We start from the raw sequence: 22,209 nt of genomic DNA, 5'->3' as shown, positions 1-22,209 counted from the left end.
CGCCTGGAACTACAACTCCCATAAATCCGTTCACTCGCACATGCGCGTCAAGTCCCACGTAACCCACAATCGGCGCGCAAGCGCATTAGTTCTCGCTGGGCCGGGCGGTGTGGGTTCACCCAGTCAGGTGAGGTGAATTGTCAAACTGCCTGCTCTCATGCTTTGCAGCATTTTGTATTTCATTCATTGATTTAATACGTTTTCACCTCGAAATTATGGCTGGAAAAGTAAAATGGGCCACAGATATCGAGAAATCAGTGCTCGTAAATAATTTTGAGAAGAGAGGCTGGATTCAGACATCTACTGATGAAGACTGGAACTTCTATTGGTGAGTGAAGCACAGGTATTGCTTTGTGTTTTCTTTTGCGGTCCTTGACATATTTAAGGTTGCTTCCAGCTAAACTGATGCTTAGAGAACAGGAGGATCCCATGGAGACTCCTGATGTCTTTGTGAGTACTTACTATGGTCAGTGATCTTTCACAGATACTCTCCTGTAATGTATACATCTCTGTAGGTTCCTCGCCTGGAGGACAGTAACATATTGAGTGTACTGACTAACATGAGAGAAACATGGAGAAATAATTTGTCTGGTTTATTTGAGGTTTTTAGACTGCATATGAGTACAACAATACAAACTAATAAAAAAATTAAGATGACAAAGAGAAACCACGAAATATCACAGGCAGATAAGATTAAGGAAAATCTCAAGGCGTTTCACGAGTAAGTTAAGAGCAAGAAGGTAACTAGGGAAAGTATATAGGGCCTGTTAGGGGAAAAAGGGGTAATTTGTGCATGGGGTGAGGTCTTAAGTGAATAGTTCTCATCCGTATTTGATAAGGAGAAAGATGCAGTATTTGCAGATTCCAGAAAAGGGGACTGGGATGTTCTCAGACATATAATACATCCTCCTTTTAAATATTAATATGTCTTAGTGGGCTTAAAGATGGATAACTCCCCAGAGCCTGATGAGATGTATCCCAAGGTGTTGTGGGAGGCAAGTTAGAAGATTACTAGAGCCCTGAGAAAGATTTTTAAATTGTTGTTGACCACAGGTGAGGTGCAGGATGACTAGAGGACAGCAAATGTGGTATGTTTATTTGAGGGCAACAGGGATAAGCTAGGTAATTATAGGCAGTGAGCCTAACTTCAGCTGTAGGGAAGTTATTGGAAAAAGATTCTGAGGGACAATATTAATCTACACTTGGAAAAACAAGAATTGAACAGGGATGGTCAGCATGGCTTTGTTAATAAGAGAACCTTTCTAACTAATTCCATTGAGTTTTTTGAAGAAGTAACAAAATACATCGATGAGAGTAGTGTGGTTGATGTAGTCTGTACTTCAATAAGGCCTTTGGCAAAGTCCCATGTGGAAGGCTGACCCAAGGGATCCAAGGCAAGTTAGTAAATTGGATCCAAAGATGATTTGATTATAAGAGGCAAAAAGTGATGGTGGTGGATTGTTTTTGTGATTGGAAGTCTGTGATCAGTGGTTTACCACAGGGATCGGTGCTGGGACCCTTATTTTTTTAATCTCCGTTAATGACATGGATGTGAATGTAGGAGGTATAATTAGTATGTTCACTGATGACACAAAAATTCATGTTGTTGTTGATAGTGAGATTGTGACATCACTATGATATTAGCTCAGCTTGTTCATCTTTTTCCCCTTTTTTTTCCTCTGGAAGTTAAGGACATGCCCAGCTTGACCTGCTCTGCATTTTGCAACTCCCACATTCTCTTGTCTATGTTCTCACTTTCTAACTGCTCCCATTCATTCATTGAACCCGATAACCTTATTTATAGCTTATCCCTATGGTTTTCCTGGTTTTACCCATCAGAGACATCCTTCCATCCCCAGCCTCCCTGCAGCTGAATGTTTATGTTAATGTTAACTGTTAATGAGTCCAGGACAATGCTCAGCAAACTAATCCAAGGAATTATCAAGTGGACAGAAAACAAGGTTCAAGTATGTCCTCAATGCCTCCTTGGACAAATGCAACATTGCCAGTGACTCCTGGGAATCCCTTGCTCATGACTGCTCAAAATGGAGAGGGAGCATTCTGGATGGAACTGAGAACCTCAAATCCATTTGTCAGGAGCACACAAAAACCCTGTGTGTGGAAGGAGTGTAGTGCCTTACAGACTGCTCCTGTTCAACACCTCCTGCTCCATCTGCAGAAGAGTTTCTAGTTCCTACAAAAGCTTCATCAACCACCTCAGAACTCTCAGAACTGGAGTGGAAGCAATTCATCCTCAAAGCACTCCCCAAGGAAAAGAAGGAAACTCACATATTTGCTTTAATACAGTATTCTTCTGTGTCAATTTCACTATTTCTAATGCTGTTCCAGGAAGATCATCTGCTACTGCCTGTAGCTTCTATAATGGATTTTCTATATTTTTATCCACAGTTTTACAGGCTGGCCCCAGGTTAACAAGGCCCAACTTATGGGACACCTGCTGCGTACAAACCATCTCCCATAATATTATTAAATACATAATTCTGATGAACGTACATACATTTGTTCCTACGAATGCAGAACTAGTTTCCTCTCTCTCCACTTTTAATAATTGTTCTTTCTTATCAGTCTTGTGTGCTTTTGATGCCATACTTAACAATACTGTGGAGGTATGGTTACATTATCGAGTGATTTTTGTGAGTGATTTATGGACATCTGTAAGAATGAAACCCATTCATTAGCCGAGGAAGGCCAGTATAACTGCTTAATATAACTGTTCTGGCAATCTACTTATGTACTGAGTATTCAATACCATAGTTATGCTGGGATAGAAGGGTGCCCATTCTTGGCATAAGAATTGCTGTCCAAGAATGTCCAACAGGAATTTGTGGTCGGAGACCAATGTGAATGGTCTGCCTAATAAAAGCTGGTGGAAATCCGTTTGCCTCTTTTTCTCTCTGTGATTAGTTCCTCTTGTTTGTAAGTTTGTGTGATGCAAAGGCAAGGATCCTTTCCTGGCCTTTGTGCACAATGTAGCTTAAAGCTGCCCTTACTCCGTCATTAGAGGTGTCACAAACTAGCTTTAGCATATGAATATACATTATTAACCTTCTGTTTCTTTCCCCACCACTGTGGTTCATCCTTCTTCAACTGTTGATGCAGCAGAATCAATACCATTGTGAGGTCTGGCAGAAACATGAAATGATACTGGGCCACACCTAGGAAATATCGAAGTTTGTTGAGGTGCTTGGGTTTCTTGCCTTAATAACAGCCTAAGCCTCCTTATTAACTGGTTATAGGTTACTTACCTCCCCTCTTGGCCAAAATAAACAAGTTTTTTTTTTCTGCACAAAGACCTAGTGGTGTGCTTATGAAGTCTCCTGAATACCTTTTTAAATATTTGTAGATTTGCCTCTTGTGGCAGTTGAAAACAATATATATCATTTGGGTTGCATAGAGAGCTTTGGAGTCCTCTTAAAACCTATGGATTGGTGGCCTGAAATGATCCATTCTGTAAGGCTGCTTGGTATATGTACAAAGCCCCTAGAAGTTGGCTTTCTTTTTCCACGTTTCCTAATATGTTTGTGTGAGATATGTCTAACTTTCTAAAGACCTTGGTCTCTGCCAATTCAGCATACAGATCCTGCCACGTGGGCAAAGTGTCCGTAGCTTGGTTGAGAGCCACTTCATAATCCCCACAAAAACAGTTTGGTTTGCTTTGGGCACCATATAATTGGGTGTTACTTAATCACTATGTGTATGCATGGAGGCTGCAGGATTTATCATCAAAACAAAAGAGATTGCAGATGCTGGAATCTTGAATAAAAAAGATTGCTGGAAGTACTCATTGAGTCAAGTGACATCATTGGAGACAAAAGGCGTAAGTCGATGTTTCGGGTCGAAGTCCTGCATCAGGATTGTCTTGGTCTGAAACGTTGACTTACACCTTTTGCCTCCACGGATGCCTGCTTGACCTGCTAAGTTCTTCCAGGATTTATCATCAACTGGCCTTGGTAAGTACTGGCAATAATTTTCCCACTGCCAGACCTGCAGGAGCCCATTCACCACCAACATCTTACCTAGTTATGTTGTAACATAAATTACCCCTCCCAACCTGCTTGTTTCGAACATCATTAACAATTACAGTTCAGACCTCACAGTGAGGGTTCAAGGCAGCTCGTTCCATAAAACAATCGCATGGGTGGGACCAAACAAGCACTCCCCACAAAATTAGCCAGACCACATCCTGCAGACTTCTTAAAAGGCATGTGTCCTATCTATCATTTATCATTTTTTGGACTTCTTTTGTTTCAAAGATTGAGACTAATTTAGTTGAATCTACTGCTTTTACACCTTTTCCTTGCATGCTTGATCCATTCTCCTCCTCCGTCACACCTATGTGCTGGCCTTGAATTGATCAGCCTCTCTTTCATATTTGACTCTTCCCTTGTCACCTCCAAACTCACTTTGTCAATGATATCCACCCTTGCTTTGTTTTACCTCCATTAATCTGCTAATCATCTAACTTCCTGTCCAGACATGCATGCTAACAATTGTCTATAAAATAATCCTCAATCTATCTAAGAACATTACTGAGAAGCAAAAAAAATGCAGGTGCTGGAAATCTGAAATAAAAACAGGAAATGCTGGAAATAATCAGCTGTTCAGGCAGCATTTGTGCAAAGAGAAACAGTTAATGTTTCAGGTCCAGGACCTTTCATCAGAAGTGGGAAAGAGAGAAAACCAGTAAGCTTTCAGTAGCAAAGAGGGTGGGGGAGGGATGGGTAGAACAAAGAGAAAGAGAAATTGAGCTAAAATGATGACAGACATAAATGGCCTATCTATACAGACAGAAATAATGAGTTTCCTAAAGTTGGAGAATTCAATATTGAGTCTTGAAGGCTGCACTGTGCTCAGATGGAAGATGTGTTGTTGTTCCTCAAGCTTGTGTTGGGGTTTGTTGTAACACTACAGGAGGCCACAAACAGAAAGTTTGGAAGGGGGATGGTGAATTAAAGTGGCAGGTAGCCAGAAGCTGGATCACTCCTGTGCTGAATGCTGGTGTAACCAATCTCCTCTTGATTTGAAAGTCATTGGCATTTCAGCTTTTTTTAGCTCAAATTTCAACTGGTGCTTCACACATGCTGTTTTCTCTCATCCTTTTACCCTGGGGTGTACCCCCATTGTCCTTGATTTATCTGCGCAGTGAAGCTTTCAACCATTCATACTCCCAGCATTGTCCTTTGCAGTTCCTCAGCTTGCTTCAGGTCTTTCTTGCTGTTTGTTATTTGCTGCCTTCCTTCTGCTGGGATGTCACCTTGGATGTTATTCTGGGCTGCATTGGTTATCTGGCTGGGTCACCATTAGATATTGGATTTATATTGCCTTCCACCTTGCTCTTGAGTCTCCATGGCTGCTTTCTCTGCCACTCTCTTAAGATTCTGTGTTCACCTGAAATTTGCTTAATGTTTACAGCCATACTTCTTTGCTTATTTTCAGAATGGTATTGTAGCAGGCTACAAATTGCTTTGAAAGTATCAGTAGGAGGGCAATGTTTTGTTTGTCCGGTTGGACTTTCTGCCACACTGTTTCTTTGATGTAAGTTTACTGTCCGGCTCGGTCTCGGCCATAATCTTGGTGAAAATATGTTGGAATACAGCTGATTGCAGTTATCTGGATTTTACTGGGATGGGTCCTGGTGTTCTTCGGTTTTGAGCTTTTCAACTGGAAGAGCATTCTGCAATGGTTGGCATGGATCCCCTCTCCAGCTCCAGAAACCTTGACTTCAATCCTGATCTCAGGTGCTATCTGTGTGGAGTTTGCACGTTTTGTCTGTGACAGTGTGGTTTTTCATGTGTGCTCCAGTTTGCTCTCACACCCCAAAGATGTGCTAGTTTATAAGGTAATTGGCTACTATAAATTGTTCCTAGTGTGCTTAGCAGGAAACTCAATGGGGAATTGATGGACATGTGAGAAAAACGTTAATGGGAAATAAATGGGGGAATAGGATCGATGGAATGGCAAGGAGAGCCAGCATAAATCGGCTGGAATGGCTTTCTTTTATGTTGTGAGAATTCTGAAAGATATCCTACTTGGAGATCAAATGTGGTACAGGGAGAATTAAAGTAACAGGAATGGGAAAGGGAGTAATTTTTTATCCATACAGGACATAAAGAGAATTCAGATATTTAACTGTTTGACCTTTGTACATTTAATGTTATGGTCACTATTGGACATTTATTCTCGTAGGATGAGTGTACAGACAATTCGAAATGTTTTCAGCATTGAAAATGGCTACCGTCTGAATGATGACCAAATTGTGAATCATTTTCCAAACCATTATGAGCTGACAAGGAAGGACCTGATGGTAAAGAATATCAAGCGCTATCGTCGAGAGTTAGAAAGGGAAGCAAGCCCACTTGTGGAGAAGGATGAAAATGGCAAATATGTTCATTTAGGTAAATGGAGAGACCTTATCTATGATAAAGGAGCTGTTCCAGGGTATTGGAGAACAACTCTGTCATAATTATAAGTGAAAGAAACCTTGCATTTGATGGTGACTTTCATGAGTTCAGTTATCCCAAAGTACTTCTCAGCTGATAAAATCTCATAATATAATGTTAGAAATGAGCCTGCCAAGCTCCCAAAATGAACAGTATGATAAAGAACGGGTAATCACTATCGGTAATTTGAATGAGGGATGAATATTGGCCAGGATGCTGAGAATAACTCTGCTAATTTTCATCAAAGTAGTGCTATGCTATCTTCCTAAATCCTCCAAAAAGGCAAACATGCCCCTTGTTTAATGACTAATTTGATACACGGCACCCCTTACAAAGTTTATTGCAAAGCAGCACCCTTTCCATACCGTGCTGAAGGATCAGCCTAGAAATTTTTGGTCAAGTTTCTGAACCAACACCCTTCTAATTTGCCTTCAAATTAGTTCGAAATGAGTAAGGGGTGACTTTTTCATACAGTTTATATTGTTATTTTGTTATTTGATTATATTAACTAATTTAATAAAGTTAATTGGTCATTATAAATGCTCAGCTTCCTTACAATATGTCTTGCGTAAATGTTATTAATATTGTATGTTAGCCAGCATTAAAGTTTGTGGTGTAGAAAGCAAGCAAACCTCAAATAAACAACTTCCAGATGTATTCAATGATAAAATCATTAAGAACTGTTGAATGAAACATTGGTTATTTTGAAAAGTTGCTCAACAGATTAAAACCATTATTATTTAAGATTATCAATTGGCCACATTTGGAGTACTGTGTGCAGTCCTGGTCGCCAAGCTATAGGAAGGATGTGGAGTCTTTGGCAAAAGTACAGAAGAGGTTCACCACGATGTTGCCTTGATTGGAGTGTATTAGCTATAAGGAGAGTTGGACAAACTTAGATTTTTATTTTGGAGTGTTGGGGGCTGAAGGGTGACCTGGTAGAAGTATATAAAATCATGAGAGGCATGGCCAGAGTCTTTTTCCCAGGGTGAAAATGTCAAATTCTAGAGGCCATAGGTTTAAGGTGAGAGGGGGAAAGTTTAAAGGAGACTTGCAAAGTTTTTTAACACGGAGAGTGATGGATGCCTGGAACGCGCTGCCACAGGAGGTGCTAGAAGTAGATATGATAGCAACACTTAAAACAGGCAGGGAATAGAGGGATATGGACCATGTGCAGGCAGGTGGAATTAATTTAATGTGGCATCATGGCCAGTGCAGATGTGGTGGGCTGGAGGGCTTGTGCTGTACTGTTCCATGTTCTATGTACTACTACTTACTGTTTTTGAACAACAAGATAACCTAGTCAGATTCAGTGTGCATTTTTTTGGACACTAATTCAGTGTAAGTGAGACCGCAGACTTGGAATTTTGGGCACTTTGAGGAATAGAAAACCTACCCTTTGTTTTGACTTCGTCGATGCAGCAAGCTTAGCCTAGAACAGAGCTTTCTCTTACTTGATTGGAGATAGTTTTAAAATATTTTATTAAGAAGTATTTAAGTGAATTAAAGTAGTATAAATTTGAGCTCAATCTTTGTGGGAGTTATACATGAATCTCATAGACGCAATTGCACTCGTGTAACCAAATCTACCCTTGAATGTCAGGGATGGAATTCTAACTTGGCAGAAACCATGTTTTTATTGGGTATTTTTATTGCAGGTTCAGTTATTTTAAAGAGATATGAATTCCTCTAGTCCAAATCAATTATGACTTAAGACTAAGAGCAAAGGACTTCACTCTTGGCTATATTGATAATGTGATATTATTATTTTTCAGATTTTATTCCAGTCACGTTCATGCTGCCTGGTGATTACAATTTGTTTGTTGAGGAGTTCCGAAAGAACCCAACTAGTACTTGGATAATGAAACCGTGTGGAAAAGCTCAGGGAAAAGGAATTTTCCTTATCAATAAACTTTCCCAGATCAAGAAGTGGTCACGAGATAGTAGGACAACTACGTAAGAATTATTGTGTTTTGGCTTGTTGTTACTTTTATTGGCACCCGAAAGAACGCAACAGCATCCATGTTAGGAACTAGTTACAACAAAAAAGTAAAATACTACTAATGCTGGGAATCTGAAATAAAACCAGAAATTGCTGAATATACTTGGCATCTCAGGAAGTGTGTTAGCAGAGAAAAACAGATTTAATATTTTGTCTTGATTATCTTTTGTCAGGATTGGGACAGTTTGAATTTCTAGCCACTTTATTTCTATCACATTGTGCAGTGTTTTTATGCACTACCTGATAATGTTGAAACAGAAAATTGATAGCCACCTCTGCATACATAGCCCACCATGACAATATAGTATGGTCCTTTGAGCATAAGATGTGCTTACTCAAGTGGGAGCAAGGGTTCAGGAATAACGGCAATTGACATCATGGTTCAATTATTGTAGCACAGTTCAGAAATGGTCTGGACCTTGAATACAGGAGAACACCTTGTAAAGGCAAACATTTATAGCTACTCTGCATCCTTCAGGGATTTTTGTATGTGCACTGCAAGATCTTTGTGTTCTTCCAGGTTTTTGGTAAGCTACAATATTTATTTTTTGAGATGTCTAATTTCTCCAAATGCTTTACCTCATACCTTCCTAGGCTGAAATATATTAGCCACTTTTTTTCTGTTTGCTTGGCCATATTTTCCTGGAGTTTATAGATTTTTTTTTTGCTCACTATTAAGTACACAGTCAACTTGGTATCATCTGCAAATTTCTTAATCAGAAGTCAAAATTATTAATACATAGCATGGAAAGGTAGAGACCTAGTTATAGAGAACGTAACTGCAAATATCCTTTCAGTCATTAAAATATCTGTTGTCCATTATGTTTTGTTTCATGCTTATTGAGTACTCTCTAATGTACTGTAGCTTTAGAATTGTGATCAAAACAAATTCAAGGCAACTAATCCTTATTAATTTGCAGATTTATATCTCCTGCTGGGAAAGAGGCATATGTCATTTCATTGTACATAGATAACCCGCTACTGATCGGTGGAAAGAAGTTTGATTTACGCTTGTATGTGTTGGTTACCTCCTATCGACCACTGAAGTGTTACATGTAAGTGAGTCTGATTACTTTTGTGTTCATGTGATTCATCACAGTTGGACAGAATTTAGATGCAAGTCTATACCTCTGAGGATATCATAATTATCCAATCATGTTAAATAAAATGAAATTATCCAGTCTGTTAAGATGAACATAATTGACTGAATTTTACATTTTGTTAATCTTTCCTTCAAAAGAGTCTAAGAAACCTACACATTTTGAAAACAGAAAAAAAATAATTACTTCAGAATTTTAGTGGAAATCCAGAAAAAAACTATACCGGGACATTATCATTAGCAAAAATAAAAATTCTTCTTTTGCTATATTGTGTGTATTGAATCCCTTTCAAGAGAACAACATTGTCAGCTTAGGAACTGGACCAATTGAGCTCACAGCTGGTGGTTTGGTAGAAGTGTCAGCCATTATAGGCTCGGGTAATTTTCAGACTTTGCGCATCATTGGTGACATGAAAACCTAACCTCCTGCTCTGCTGCTAGACTCATCAGCAGTGACCTGCTGATGCAGTTCATAATTGTCCTCTTAGCCTTCTGCCAATTTAATTAAAAATAAACTATTGCTGCCTGGAGTCATGCACAAGTCACTTTTTTTCCTGTTTGCTAATAGGGAAGATAGATGATGTTCCCTGAGGATGTTAAGGTTAATATGATGATTTTGAAGTAATGTTACTTTTGCAGTGTTGCCGAAATCTGACAAATGAAAATTTATTTGCCGGTGCATTCTCTCGCAGGATGAATCATCCTCATTTTCTTTATGTTGTAGGTATCGGCTAGGATTTTGTCGATTTTGTACTATGAAGTACACGCCAAGCACCAGCGAATTAGATAACATGTTTGTGCATCTTACAAATGTGTCTGTACAAAAACTGGGAGTAAGTTGATTAACTATTACCTGTTGGGTGTGAAATTGGCAACATAAACAGTCAAGATGACTGCATGAGAATGGAATGCTGGAAGTACTTGGCAGGTCAGGGTTAAAACCTTTCTGTGTTGAACAAGATAACTCCACATTGTGGCCTGTGGTATTCAAATGAAAGCAGGTGGAACTGAGCTGTATTTGCATTAGTTCTTATACTAGGCTTCACATGTAGCCAGAATGATTAACGAACTCTGTTAGCTTTTAAGAGTTGTTTGTGAAGTGAATCTAGGCAGTGCAGTGACTGCAAGAATGCAGCATGAAAACTCCCATTAAGGAACAGATTTATTGGTCCTAGTGTACGCTAAATGTTTCTTAAATAGTATGTTTTTCAAATTAGGGACTGAAGTTGATGTTAGTCATGAGGTGAGGGACCTCTCGCTGCAATTCAGTTCAAAGCACAGTATCTAAGGGCCAGTTTGGGATATTCAAAGCAAAAAATGTTCCATTTCTGAACACTGATACCTTCATCGTGATTGAAACCAAGGGAAAAGTCCAAAGACAAAAACATGGGAAAAATCAAAAACAAAAAAAAATGGATAAAAGAATATCATAAATTTGTAATAATGTTTCTTAGGTTTTATATCACAAATAGTTGGTTGTTTCAGAACCATGGAAATAAATAGCTTCATAGAATCAATAAAATGGATATACTCGGTCTCTAATTAATTAAACAGGGGTAGAAATTCATATTTATTTTACTTCCTCGTTTCTGCCACCAGTCCAGAAATAATGGTGCAAGTCGTACTGCTCCATAACTTCTCAGGCTGATTTGGCTAAAGGCATAGACGACGACTGGATCACGAGCAAGGAATAGACCAAAGCTTCTCAGTCCATTTATCTCCGGAACACATCATGCTCTCTATTTTCGTATTAAGTTACGGGGATGCATCTGTTATTCTGTTTCCAGGGTGATTATAATCCTGTACATGGTGGGAAATGGTCAGTAAATAACCTGAGGCTGTATCTGGAGAGCACACAGGGGAAAGATGTAACTGATAAACTCTTTGATGATATTCACTGGATTGTTGTTCACTCGCTGAAAGCTGTGGCAGTAAGTACATCATGCAACAATTTATTTTTAGGGGACATGTGATTTCTTATGACTTGATTTTGTTAAAGCTCTGTATTGCATCTTTTTCCCATGTTTTTGGACATTCTTTGTGCAGAAATGGGTAAATATATAAAATTATTCTTGGTAAAGTGACAGTCTATTTGAAGTTTTTTTTGTCAATTAATGTGCATTTGCTCGCAGATACTACAGTGTAACACAGATCAGGCATCCATCTCGGCCCGAAATGTTGACTGTTCGTTTCCCTCCATAAATTCTGCCTGACCTGCTGAGCTCCTCCAGCATCTTTTGTGTGTTACTCCATATTTCCAACAACTGCAGTCTTTCATGTGTATCCTATTTGTTTTTTTAACCCTGTATTGAAAACCAAGAAATCTGAGATCCCAGATATGGCCTACACAAAGCCTTGAGTAGGCCATATAGCACTTGAAACTGATGTGCCATCTTAACATCCTCAGTTTCATTGTCTAAATCTTAGATTAATAATAACAACATTTTTTAGTTAGTTAGGATTTATTCAAAATTAGGAAATAAAGGTTTCTAAAACATTGGATCTTCAAAATTTAAATGAGCCAAACTAGCAATTAAGAAACATTTACTTGGTGCAAATAGATCTGAGTCCTGAAGGTAGGTGTACCAGGACCCATCCTCCAAAGGCTCATCAAGCACTTATCACTCATTTACATGCAGCATTCCTGAAATGTTTCACTCTCTCTTGCTAGTTAAACTCCAGCATGCCTGCAAGGATCCAGTCCCACAAGCCTTCTTTCCCTCTAACACATCACTCCCAGTCAAGTGGATCAGATCTCATTGTCTCCTGTTGGAATTTCACTCACTTGTGATCAAGGCTATTGCCACCCATTAGCTTATTATGATGGACTGCATGGACAAGGTAGTCATAATGAAAACCTGGTGGAGGGATGATGATACTCTCCAATGATAGCTTCCCTGTTTAGCCATCCCTCTCACTACTAGCCAAGCCTAACCCGATGGTTCTGGTGCTGTGACTCCACTCACCAAATCACACATTGTCTGAGCTGCTCCAGCACTTTTTTCTTTTTCAATCTTTTTATTAGTTATCAAATTAATACAGATTAATATATAGCATCAATGTACATGTACTACAAAGAGATCTGGATAACAATCACGGCATAGATAATCATATAGAACAATAAGATATAAAAAAAAATCTGTAGATCCAATGATCTCTTAGTAAATGAATATAATATAAAAGAAAGAAAAAGATTTATTATATAAATTAAAAAAAAGGAAAGAGAAAAAAACCCCAAATCAATAAGAAAAATTATAAACAATATAAACTAAACAGAAAAATTTCAAAAAAAACAAACAAAAAAAAAGAAAAAAAAACTGGACTAAAATCTCTCAGTAGAAACAGAGCAATATTATGTCGTCAACTCCGCTCCTCTAAGTTGGAAAGTTATTGAAAGGGAATCTACGTCATGTGAAAATATTGAATAAATGGACTCCAAATATCTTCAAATTTAAGTGAAGGATCAACAGTATCGCTCCTAATTTTTTCCAAGTTTAAACATGATAAAGCACTTTTTCTTCCTACTTTGACCATCTCATCCTGTTCCATTTGGTGCTGTAAATTTTCTCCACAGAATATCTTCTTTCAGTGATTTCCTTTCTTAGCCACTTTTCATTCTTGTGATTTCTCTCCACCTGAATTCATCAAGCTCATTCCTAATTTCACTAATCTGTTTTCTTCCTTGATAACTCCATTATTATAAACCTCATCCCATTTTCCCTCTTGCCTTCCCAAGCTCCATCTTGTGCATGAGATCCATATCCTGTTCCTTATTCTATTGGAGCAAAAACCTGTAGATGCTTAAAATCCAAAACAAAAACATAAAATTCCAGGGATACTCAGCAAGCCGAGCAGCATCTACAGAGAAAGAAACGGTTAATGTTTTGGGTCAATGATCTTTCATTAGAACTGGAAAAGTGAGAAACAAACACGTTTTAAGAAGCAGAAAGGGCAAGGGATAGAGAACCAAGGGAATGTGTGTGCTAGGGTGCATACCATAGTTGTCAAGGTAACAAGATAAATAAATTTCTAAAACAGGCAGTTAGATACAGGAAAAGAACAAATTGAAACTGAAATGTACAGCTGGAAAGAAAATCGTTGAATTAAGCTTTGAGTCATGAGGACTCCAGACAGAAAATGAGGTGCTGTTCCTGGAATTTGTATTGGACCTTGTTGGGATAATGCACATGGTCAAAAATAGTTCAGGGTGGGAGTAGAAGTGTTGGGGGAGGGGACTAGAATTGGTCTGAAACAAGCACTGTTCCACATATCCCACAAAGAGATTAGCATAGTTTGGGCCCATGCGAGTTCCTGCAGTCTACACCTTTGACCTGGAGAAAATGATTGAAGTTGAAGGGGGAGGTGTTCAATGCAAGAACACTTTCAACCCAGCAAATCAATGTGGTGTTGGAGGGAACCAACTAGGTCTCTAGTTCAGTGATGAAGAAAATGGCTTTTAAATCACTCTGATGTGAGATGGAGGGTTGGATAACCATGGTGAAGATGTGCCATTTGGAAGTAGGAAACTGTGAATGGTCAAAATGTTAGAGGGCATTGGAAATGTCACAGAACTAAGTGGAAAGGCACTGGATAAGGGGAGAAAGACAGTCAAGATTGGAAGAAATATATCCTCTGGGGTAAGAGAAAGTTGAAACAATGGGTCTACCAAGGGAGTCTTGCTTATGGATCTTGGAGAGAACATAGAAGCAGGCTGTCCAGGGTTGGGGCACTATGAGACTGTTCTCCTGACGAAATGAGGTCAGTGAATATCTGGATGTGTTATGATCCAGCGAGAGGAATGAAGAGAGGTCCAAGTGCTGATATTTAGCCCGAGGGGTAGTTCATCGAACTACAACAGCATAAATTCTTATTTATCAGGAATTGATGTCACAATTGTCCCTGGTGAGTGGAATGCTGAATGTTAGTTAGAGTGAGTCGGGGCAGTAGAAAAATTGAGTCCATTAATGTCAGTTAGTAATGAATACATCCAGAGTGGGTAGGAGACTGGAAGGTGGGTCCAGTTGGATCAGGTGTTCTGTATATGAGAATAGAGGCTCACAATTCCCCTGTCTGCATTTTAAAAATCTTGTCGTCTCACTTGGAGACACAAGAGACTGCAGATGCTAGAATCTAGAGCAACACACAATCTGCTGGAGAAACTTAGCAGGTAAAGCATCATCTGTGGGAGGAAGGGAATAGTTTGGACCTGATGCAGGTTTCGACCTGAAACATTGACAATGAGGAAATACATTTTGAAAATGGGTGTTAGTTTCAAGGACAGAGGGGAATGGGTTATTTTAGAAAGGGGCCAATAACAACATTTTAAATGAGGTCCATCTTTTCTCAAACTGCATATTTCAATTCCATGTTTTAACCTGAGCCACAGTGCTGAAACTGCTCTTAACAATGTCATAAATTACATCTTGTAGTCGCACCTCCCTGTCCTCAACTTATCTGCACACTTTGACACTGTTGACAACACCATTGTCCCCCTTCTCTACTCTTATCCAGCTGGGTTTCTGTTCTCTGGTTTTTGTTTCCATTCCCCCGGCCAGAAAATACCACAATGACGTCTTCAACCATGCCCATCCCTGTATTACTGATATCTTGAGAAGATCTGTCAATGGGCCTCAATTTCTTCTAGTGCCATCATCCCAAAACCGTTTGTTTTCTGTATTTACATGATGACTCCCAAGCTCCTTCTTGCTCAGAGGCAAATCTTTCTTCTAGCACTGCCAATGATATTGGTCTTATTTAGATCTGATAAACCTGTAGATTAGCCTGTTGTTACCACCTTCAGAAGCTACACGCAGTATAAGCTGTCTGATGCCATTGTAGCACACCTTGTTAAAGTGGTGGTGTGGCTGTACTAAATCCCCATAATAGTCTTTGTTTGTTAATTAAGCCTGTTATAAAATCTCTCTTTTATATTGTTTCCACTGCCAACTTTGTCTTCCTGCTGCTGCACAAATAATAAGAACTTGGGTAACCTTGATAGTTATGAACATATAATCTTACTGATTTCCTCAAAAAGAACATCTGAGGATGAAGAATATGTGCAAAAGTAATACTTTACGCCACAACACCACTTCAGGAATGAATATATACCCAACACATTTTAGCAATTGCTTAATATCTGAATATATGTGACATATGTCACAAAGATGCAACTTTTTTTATATATAAAAGGTATAACTGATATGTTGGCAATTTTCACAGCCAGTAATGATTAATGATCGGCACTGCTTTGAATGCTATGGTTATGACATCATCATCGATGACAAACTGAAGCCTTGGCTCATTGAGGTAATGGCCATATATTTCTGATTGAAAGGTTCTGTTCAAACTATTTTGCTGTTTACACTTAAAATTTCCCTTTCATATTTTTATGTATTGGTCTAAATTCTAGGTGAATGCTTCACCTTCACTCTCTTCTACCACTGCCAATGACCGCATTCTGAAGTACAACCTCATCAATGACACCTTAAACATTGTTGTACCAAATGGTGAAGTGCCAGACTGCAAGTGGAGCAGATGCCCACCAAAGGAAGCACTTGGATACTATGAACTCTTGTAAGGTTTTAACCTGCAGCAGGTTGCTGCACTTTAATTTTTTTTGTTCTTTCCTTCCCTTTCACCTGATGACAATCAGCTCATTATGTAATTCGAAAAGGTCACTGGTATATCAGATGGTTGGGCATACTCCATGTTCAATGCAAAACTCTCCAAACTTCTATTACCTCATCATTCTTGAAGTATAAATCCGGGTATGAGTGCAAAACATTCTCTGAACGTTTTTTTTTGAAAAGCATTTTGCTGGGTAATATGGTCTGGATATTACCTAAACTTGTCCTCTAGGTCAATCTATAATGAAAACTGGAATATTCCAGTTAACATTGTGCACACCAGAACCTGTTAACCAATTGATATATTTTGCATAAATTATTTTGTGTATAAGCCCCTATACATCATCAAGTATTTTTCAAAAATATTTACTGTGTATCCATCAGTAATATTGAGAAACAACCTCATTTTTATGTTTCTCTCCAAACATTTCAGCAAACAGCTATCATTAGCCAAAATTAATATATGACTTCAGGGGAGTGGAGAGACAAGGAAAGCATAGCTTATCTCAGAACAGAATGAGCATCGTTAGTCTGTTAAGGAGATTTAATGATCTCAATTGAGAATGTACGCAGCAGTGAAGATTTAAACTGACTAAAATTAGTCAATGGCAAAGGAGGTTAATTTGACTAATTGTTATATCACCTAAACAAGATTTTATTACAAAAGACTGTGGAAACCTTTGGGCATTTGCAAAAGATCAAAGAACAATTAATGAGTGCTTGCTGGATTATAGACCAAGGAGCAATAGCAAAACTTGAATTGCTCAGATAATCAGGTGGTGGTTTGGGAATCGCAAGTACTTTTGTTGAGAAATGATCCATGATCATTATTAGGGGGATGTAGACTTTAGTCCTACCACCTAGGAGGGGCGCCAGGTTTAGCAGCAATGTAAAAATGTCACCTGTATTCACTGTTCATGACATGGCCTCTACTACATTGGGGCCAGCAAATGCAGAATAGGTGATTTAAAAAAGTCTCCATTCATTCTGTAAACTTAACACAAACTGTTGCTCCGTTATTTGAAAATATCCCATTCTTGACTGTTAACTTTGGTTTTGTCCACTGTTCTAAAGCAGCTCAAGTTTGAAGAATAGAATCTAAATATCCCACTAGGTATATCACACCCTCCAGATTCAACACTGGAGTTCAACAATTTCAGATAATGAGCATTTGCAGAATGTCATTTCAGCATTTACAGCACTTTTTGTAATTTTGTTTTAAATTGTTATTTGGAGGTAAATGTTCCATTTGGTTCCAGTGATATACTTAAATTATCTTGCTGTAGATGCTGCCCAGACTGATGAGAAGATATTATTAGCTTAAGCAACAAGTTCTGAAATAGCCAAACTTTGCTTGTACAACAAAAGTGGAATTAAAAATTTATATTTACAACTTGGGGAGGCTTTTCAAAATAAACTACTATGTTTTGGCCCTCTTCTTCTCATAGATACGATGAAGAATTGGCACAAAACGAAGGTATGGAGTGTGAAGGGAAACCACGTTTGGGACCTTCTCTGAATAAAGGCAGTCGACAGAAAGAGACCAGGAAGCCTTTTTCAACTTGGAAATAAGACTAGACTGACACACAAACAATGTTCATAATGATGCACTTTTGTCCTCTCATTCATGTAGCACAATGTCATACCATCCAAGGTCTTTCCTAAGGTGAATTGACGTAGCAAATTTAAAAGTTGGGTCCCTAGTATTCTAATCTACCTTTCCTGCATAGACCACCTGTTCACTCAACCTAGTATAAAAGACTATGCAAACATTTATCAAGTTATTTGTTAAATGTACTATATTGTCTGCTTAAAATGTATTTCTGGTTTTTAAAATGACAACAAATAAGTGAGCAGCTGGTCTATAGTGCTGCAAACCTACATCAGTAACTGTAAAAGTACTTTGTAAATACATAAGGGATCATTTGCAAAACTATAGAAGTGTCAAATCTGATATGAAGTGAATATCAATTTGCATTTAACATGACCAATTAGCCAAAGCCTTTTTTGAAGCTGGTATAGAGTTTTTAAAGAATAGTGCAGAAATTGCTGTTCCCATCACAGTACTGCAGTTCCTTTTGCACTGAAAACTGGAATGGGACTCTATTTTATTTGTAACTACTGCACTTAAACCAGAGGCTGATTGAGAAATTTATTCAAAATTTATGAAACTATTTCTGGTATCTCACAAGCTTTAAAAGATTCCTCATACTTGATAGCAACACTAATGGCTTTGGCTTTTCACTCATGAGTACTGGGATATCATGAAGATGTCCAGAAATGTGCTTTGAGTTTGTAGTGTTTATTATTTGCAACCACAATGTACCTCAATAAATCTCATGTTCTGTAATGTTTTCCATTCGTTATACAACTTCTAGTAAGAAACTGTCATATTATTAAACTGTGGTCAAAGTTATTGAACTGTAAAATTACTAATTGTTTTTTCAGCACTGAGGATCACTCCCATTTGCCTACTGTACAAGCTCGTTGTTTGAAAGGAAATTGCACACAATTGTGAATAAACCACTTTCACCACCCCCTTTCAGCTGGCACCACTTGATCATTTTCTCTCAAGTCTCCATCCTATCATACATTCCCTTTGTTCACTGCACCCCTTCACTGCAACTTAAAACATGTTATGATTTCTAACTTTTCCTTGTTCAGATGAAAGGTCATCGACCTGAAATATTGTTTTTCTCTCCTCAGATGCTGTGACCCACTGAGTATTTTCACTATCTGCAACCTTTATTTTGTTTTTAGCTCCGTCACATACTTGTTATTGTTACTGCCTCCAAACATTTTCCACACATTTGCATTTCCTCAAAAAGGGCAACAAAATCAATACTAACCATGCTAGTCCAAGTCAGTTATAGTTCCCTGCCTTCCACTTAAGTTTTGATTGGCATAGAAGGCAAACCTCGGAACTTTTGCATAGTAACGGTTCCTATTTAAACAAAGCTGGTGGGAGTGTTGGGTATCTCAGTGCAGAAGAGGAACAGAGATGAGAAATTCTGCAGATGCTAGAAATCTGGAGCAACACACACACTCACACAACGGAGAAAATCAGCAGTCAGGCAGCATCTATGGAAGGAAATAAACAGTCAACATTTCAGGCAGAGACCCTTTGTCAGGACTGGAAAGGAAGAGGGCAGAAACCAGAATAAGGTTGTGTGTGTGTTGGGGGGGGGGGGGGGGGAACCACACACAGGCAGGTGACAGGTGAGTCCAGGTGAAGGGTGGGGTGGGTGGTGAAGGTGTAATAAACTAAGAAGTGATAGGTAGAAGAGGCAAAGGCCTGAAGAAGGAATCCAGTAGGAGAGGGCAGTGAACCATGGAATGGAGGAGGGGAGGAGATGGGCAGCTCATCAAGGCAGGGGAAGAGAGCCACAGGAATGAGGGAAGACAAAGGAGTGGGGGGGGGGGGGGGGTAGTTGTTACCGGAAGTTAGAGAAATCGTTGAGGCCATCAGGTTGGAGATTCCGAAGGCGGAATATGAGGTGTTCCTCCTCCCAACCTGCGCCTAGCCTCAACCTGGCAGTAGAGGAGACCATGGACAGACATGTCAGTATGGGACTGGGATGTGGAATTGAAGTGGGTGGCCACTGGGGGGTCCTGGCTGTTGCAGCGGACAGAGTGAAGGTGGTCAACGAAGCAGTCACCCAATCTGTGTCAGGTCTCACCCCCCCACCTTCTCATTCTGGCTTCTGCCCTCTTCCTTTCCAGTCCTGATGAAAGGTGTCAGCCCAAAAAGTTGACTGTTTATTTCCCTCCATAGATGCTGGCTGACCTGCTGAGTTCCTCCAGCACTCTGTGTATTACACAAGAGGAACACTGATTCATATAAACATACCAAATCAAGTCAATGAAAGTGTTGGTCTGGCAGTGGTATCCCTTTGCCTCATGAGCAGAGATGTCTTTGAAGCATTGTGTGGCCACCTACATATTTTGCCATTATAAAAATAATTGACAAAATGCAATCATTTGTGGAACAGAAAAAAAATACTATAAACTGAATTGAGAGAGACATAAGAAGCTGCAGATGCTGAAATCTGGAGCAACAACGTGCTGGAGGAACTCAATGAGTCACACAGCATCTGTGGAAGGAAAGAAATAGTTGACATTTCAGGTCAAAACCCTGCATCAGCACTTCCTGATTCAGGGTTTCAACCTGAAACATCAACAATTTATTTCTTCCCTCAGCTGCTGCATGATCCACTGAGTTCCTCCAGCATATTGTTTGTTCCTATAGTAATTTAAATTATTTGTACTCACTGGTAGCAAGACTACTTCATTTCTCTTTACAGAATATATTTCATATTTTCATTGTTCTACATCTTGCATTTACTTGTCCACACAGCTAGCCCACCTTTGATAACCACTCATGATTTCCCATTGCTTTTTCGAAGTTATTAGTTGTTTCCTTAACTTAAGTCTGCATGCAGAGCTTCTAGATATACATATTTAAAGTTTGCTAATGAAGAGGAAATGTTTGCTAATTAAGAGGCAATTATGCTAATGAAGAGGAAATGCACACATCTGTAACTAAACAAAACAGGGATACTAGTTTGGCCTGTTCTCCTAATGGTACAACACAGTAGAATTTCCTCAGATCTCTCTGCAGAGTGGTAATCACAGAGCAAGCATTAGGTACTTTATATTGGAGGGTGTCAGAGTGAGAATTTAATGGGAAAGACCATAGATATCTGCTGGGGAGGACATTTGCAGTGGTTGGGAAGGACAAGCACTAACAAAAAAAATTTAAAAGCATCTAAAAATAGAGAAAGATGGGATGCTGACAACAACCCCAATAAGGCCAGAGGCCATCTAACACCAATGTTAAATTCAGTTTAAACCCAATTCAGTGTTCAGGGTAAATGCTAATATAAACTATGTCAAACAAGCCTCAAGCACCCAATGGCCAGCAATGATTTCAGCCCAGTTTCTGCCAGAGTGCAGCATTTCAAATAGAGACATCTGCATACAATAAAAATGTCTCTTTTTATTTTATTTTATTATTTTCTTATTTACAATAAAAATGTGGAAAATTCAAATTGCAGATGCTGCAAATCCAAAATAAAAATAGAAGCAGCTAGAAACACTCAGCAAGTCAGGCAGCATATGTCAAAAGCCCTCACAACTGAAAGAAAGTTGATATTAGCTGCAGAGGATGGGGAGGATACACAGGAGAAAGGGAACAAGGCGAGGCCATGGTTACCCTTGAGATAAGCTGTAAATGGGGACATTTAGGGAGAGAACATGGTCTTTTGTTCATTAAAACAAAACGAACAAGGATAGTTAGAAAGCAAGAACACAAATGAATGTAAAAATAAAATCACAAAACACGAGGCTTGCAGGACCTGCCCAACAGGTCTGCTGTGCCTCCATTAGCACAGTACGACCTGCTGAGCATGTCCTGCAAGCCCCCTGTTTTGTAACTCTCACATTCCTTAGAGTTCTCACTCTCCAACTGCCCTCATTCTACAGTCTCTATTGTCTCCTGCCCTCATTCCAAAGCATTTTCAAATGAAATATGTTCTCCCTCTAATTGCCCCATTTACAGCTCATCTCTAGGGCTACCTTGGCCTCACTCAGTGATATCCCATTTGTCATATCTATCCCTCCTCCACTCAATAATAACTTGTTCTCTCTCATTCCCAGTTTGAGGGGTCATTGACATCAACTATTTCTCTTTCCACAGATGCTGCCTGATCTGTGGAGTGTTTCCTGCATTCCCCTGTTTTTATTACAAGTTCAGATCATTTATATACAAGCTTTCCCAAATGCATCTTCAGGCTGAAAGCTTACATCTTTCATTTTTTTTTGCTTCTTATTTGCATTATCACTTTATTCAAGTGGCCAGATTCCTAACTGCTTTACTGTTTTGATTGGTAATCACTTATTGGGAGTTCACAAAAATGACAAAAACATGTCTTTTTTATTGCCAGGCCTCATGTATATAATATCCAATTACTCTCCCTAAAGGAAAGCAGAGCACCTTCACTTGTATGAACTGCACTGGTT

The 22,209-nt window shown here is 39.0% G+C and overlaps 1 protein-coding gene across 3 annotated transcripts; it reads left to right on the top strand.

Annotated features, from left to right (window-relative positions):
• Nucleotides 1-115: 115 nt before the first annotated feature.
• On the top strand, nucleotides 116-22,184 carry LOC127580776 (polyglutamylase complex subunit TTLL1-like). 3 transcript variants are annotated; one of them, XM_052034644.1, is made up of 9 exons: nucleotides 116-328; nucleotides 6,208-6,416; nucleotides 8,237-8,417; nucleotides 9,384-9,518; nucleotides 10,287-10,395; nucleotides 11,350-11,493; nucleotides 15,782-15,868; nucleotides 15,972-16,135; nucleotides 17,637-22,184. In XM_052034644.1, the coding sequence occupies exons 1-9, from the start codon at nucleotides 216-218 to the stop codon at nucleotides 17,758-17,760; spliced, it is 1,266 nt and encodes a 421-aa protein (XP_051890604.1). In that variant the 5' UTR covers nucleotides 116-215; the 3' UTR covers nucleotides 17,761-22,184. The 3 variants fall into 3 exon arrangements, with proteins under 3 accessions (XP_051890604.1, XP_051890605.1, XP_051890606.1); XM_052034645.1 differs by lacking the exon at nucleotides 11,350-11,493; XM_052034646.1 differs by lacking the exons at nucleotides 11,350-11,493; nucleotides 15,782-15,868.
• The last annotated feature ends 25 nt before the right edge of the window (nucleotides 22,185-22,209 follow it).

The sequence above is a fragment of the Pristis pectinata genome, chromosome 20, assembly GCF_009764475.1.
Source record: "Pristis pectinata isolate sPriPec2 chromosome 20, sPriPec2.1.pri, whole genome shotgun sequence".
NCBI lineage: Eukaryota > Metazoa > Chordata > Chondrichthyes > Rhinopristiformes > Pristidae > Pristis > Pristis pectinata.
The sequence above is the reverse complement of the archived record's forward strand: the minus strand, read 5'-3'. Positions and strand labels throughout refer to the sequence as shown.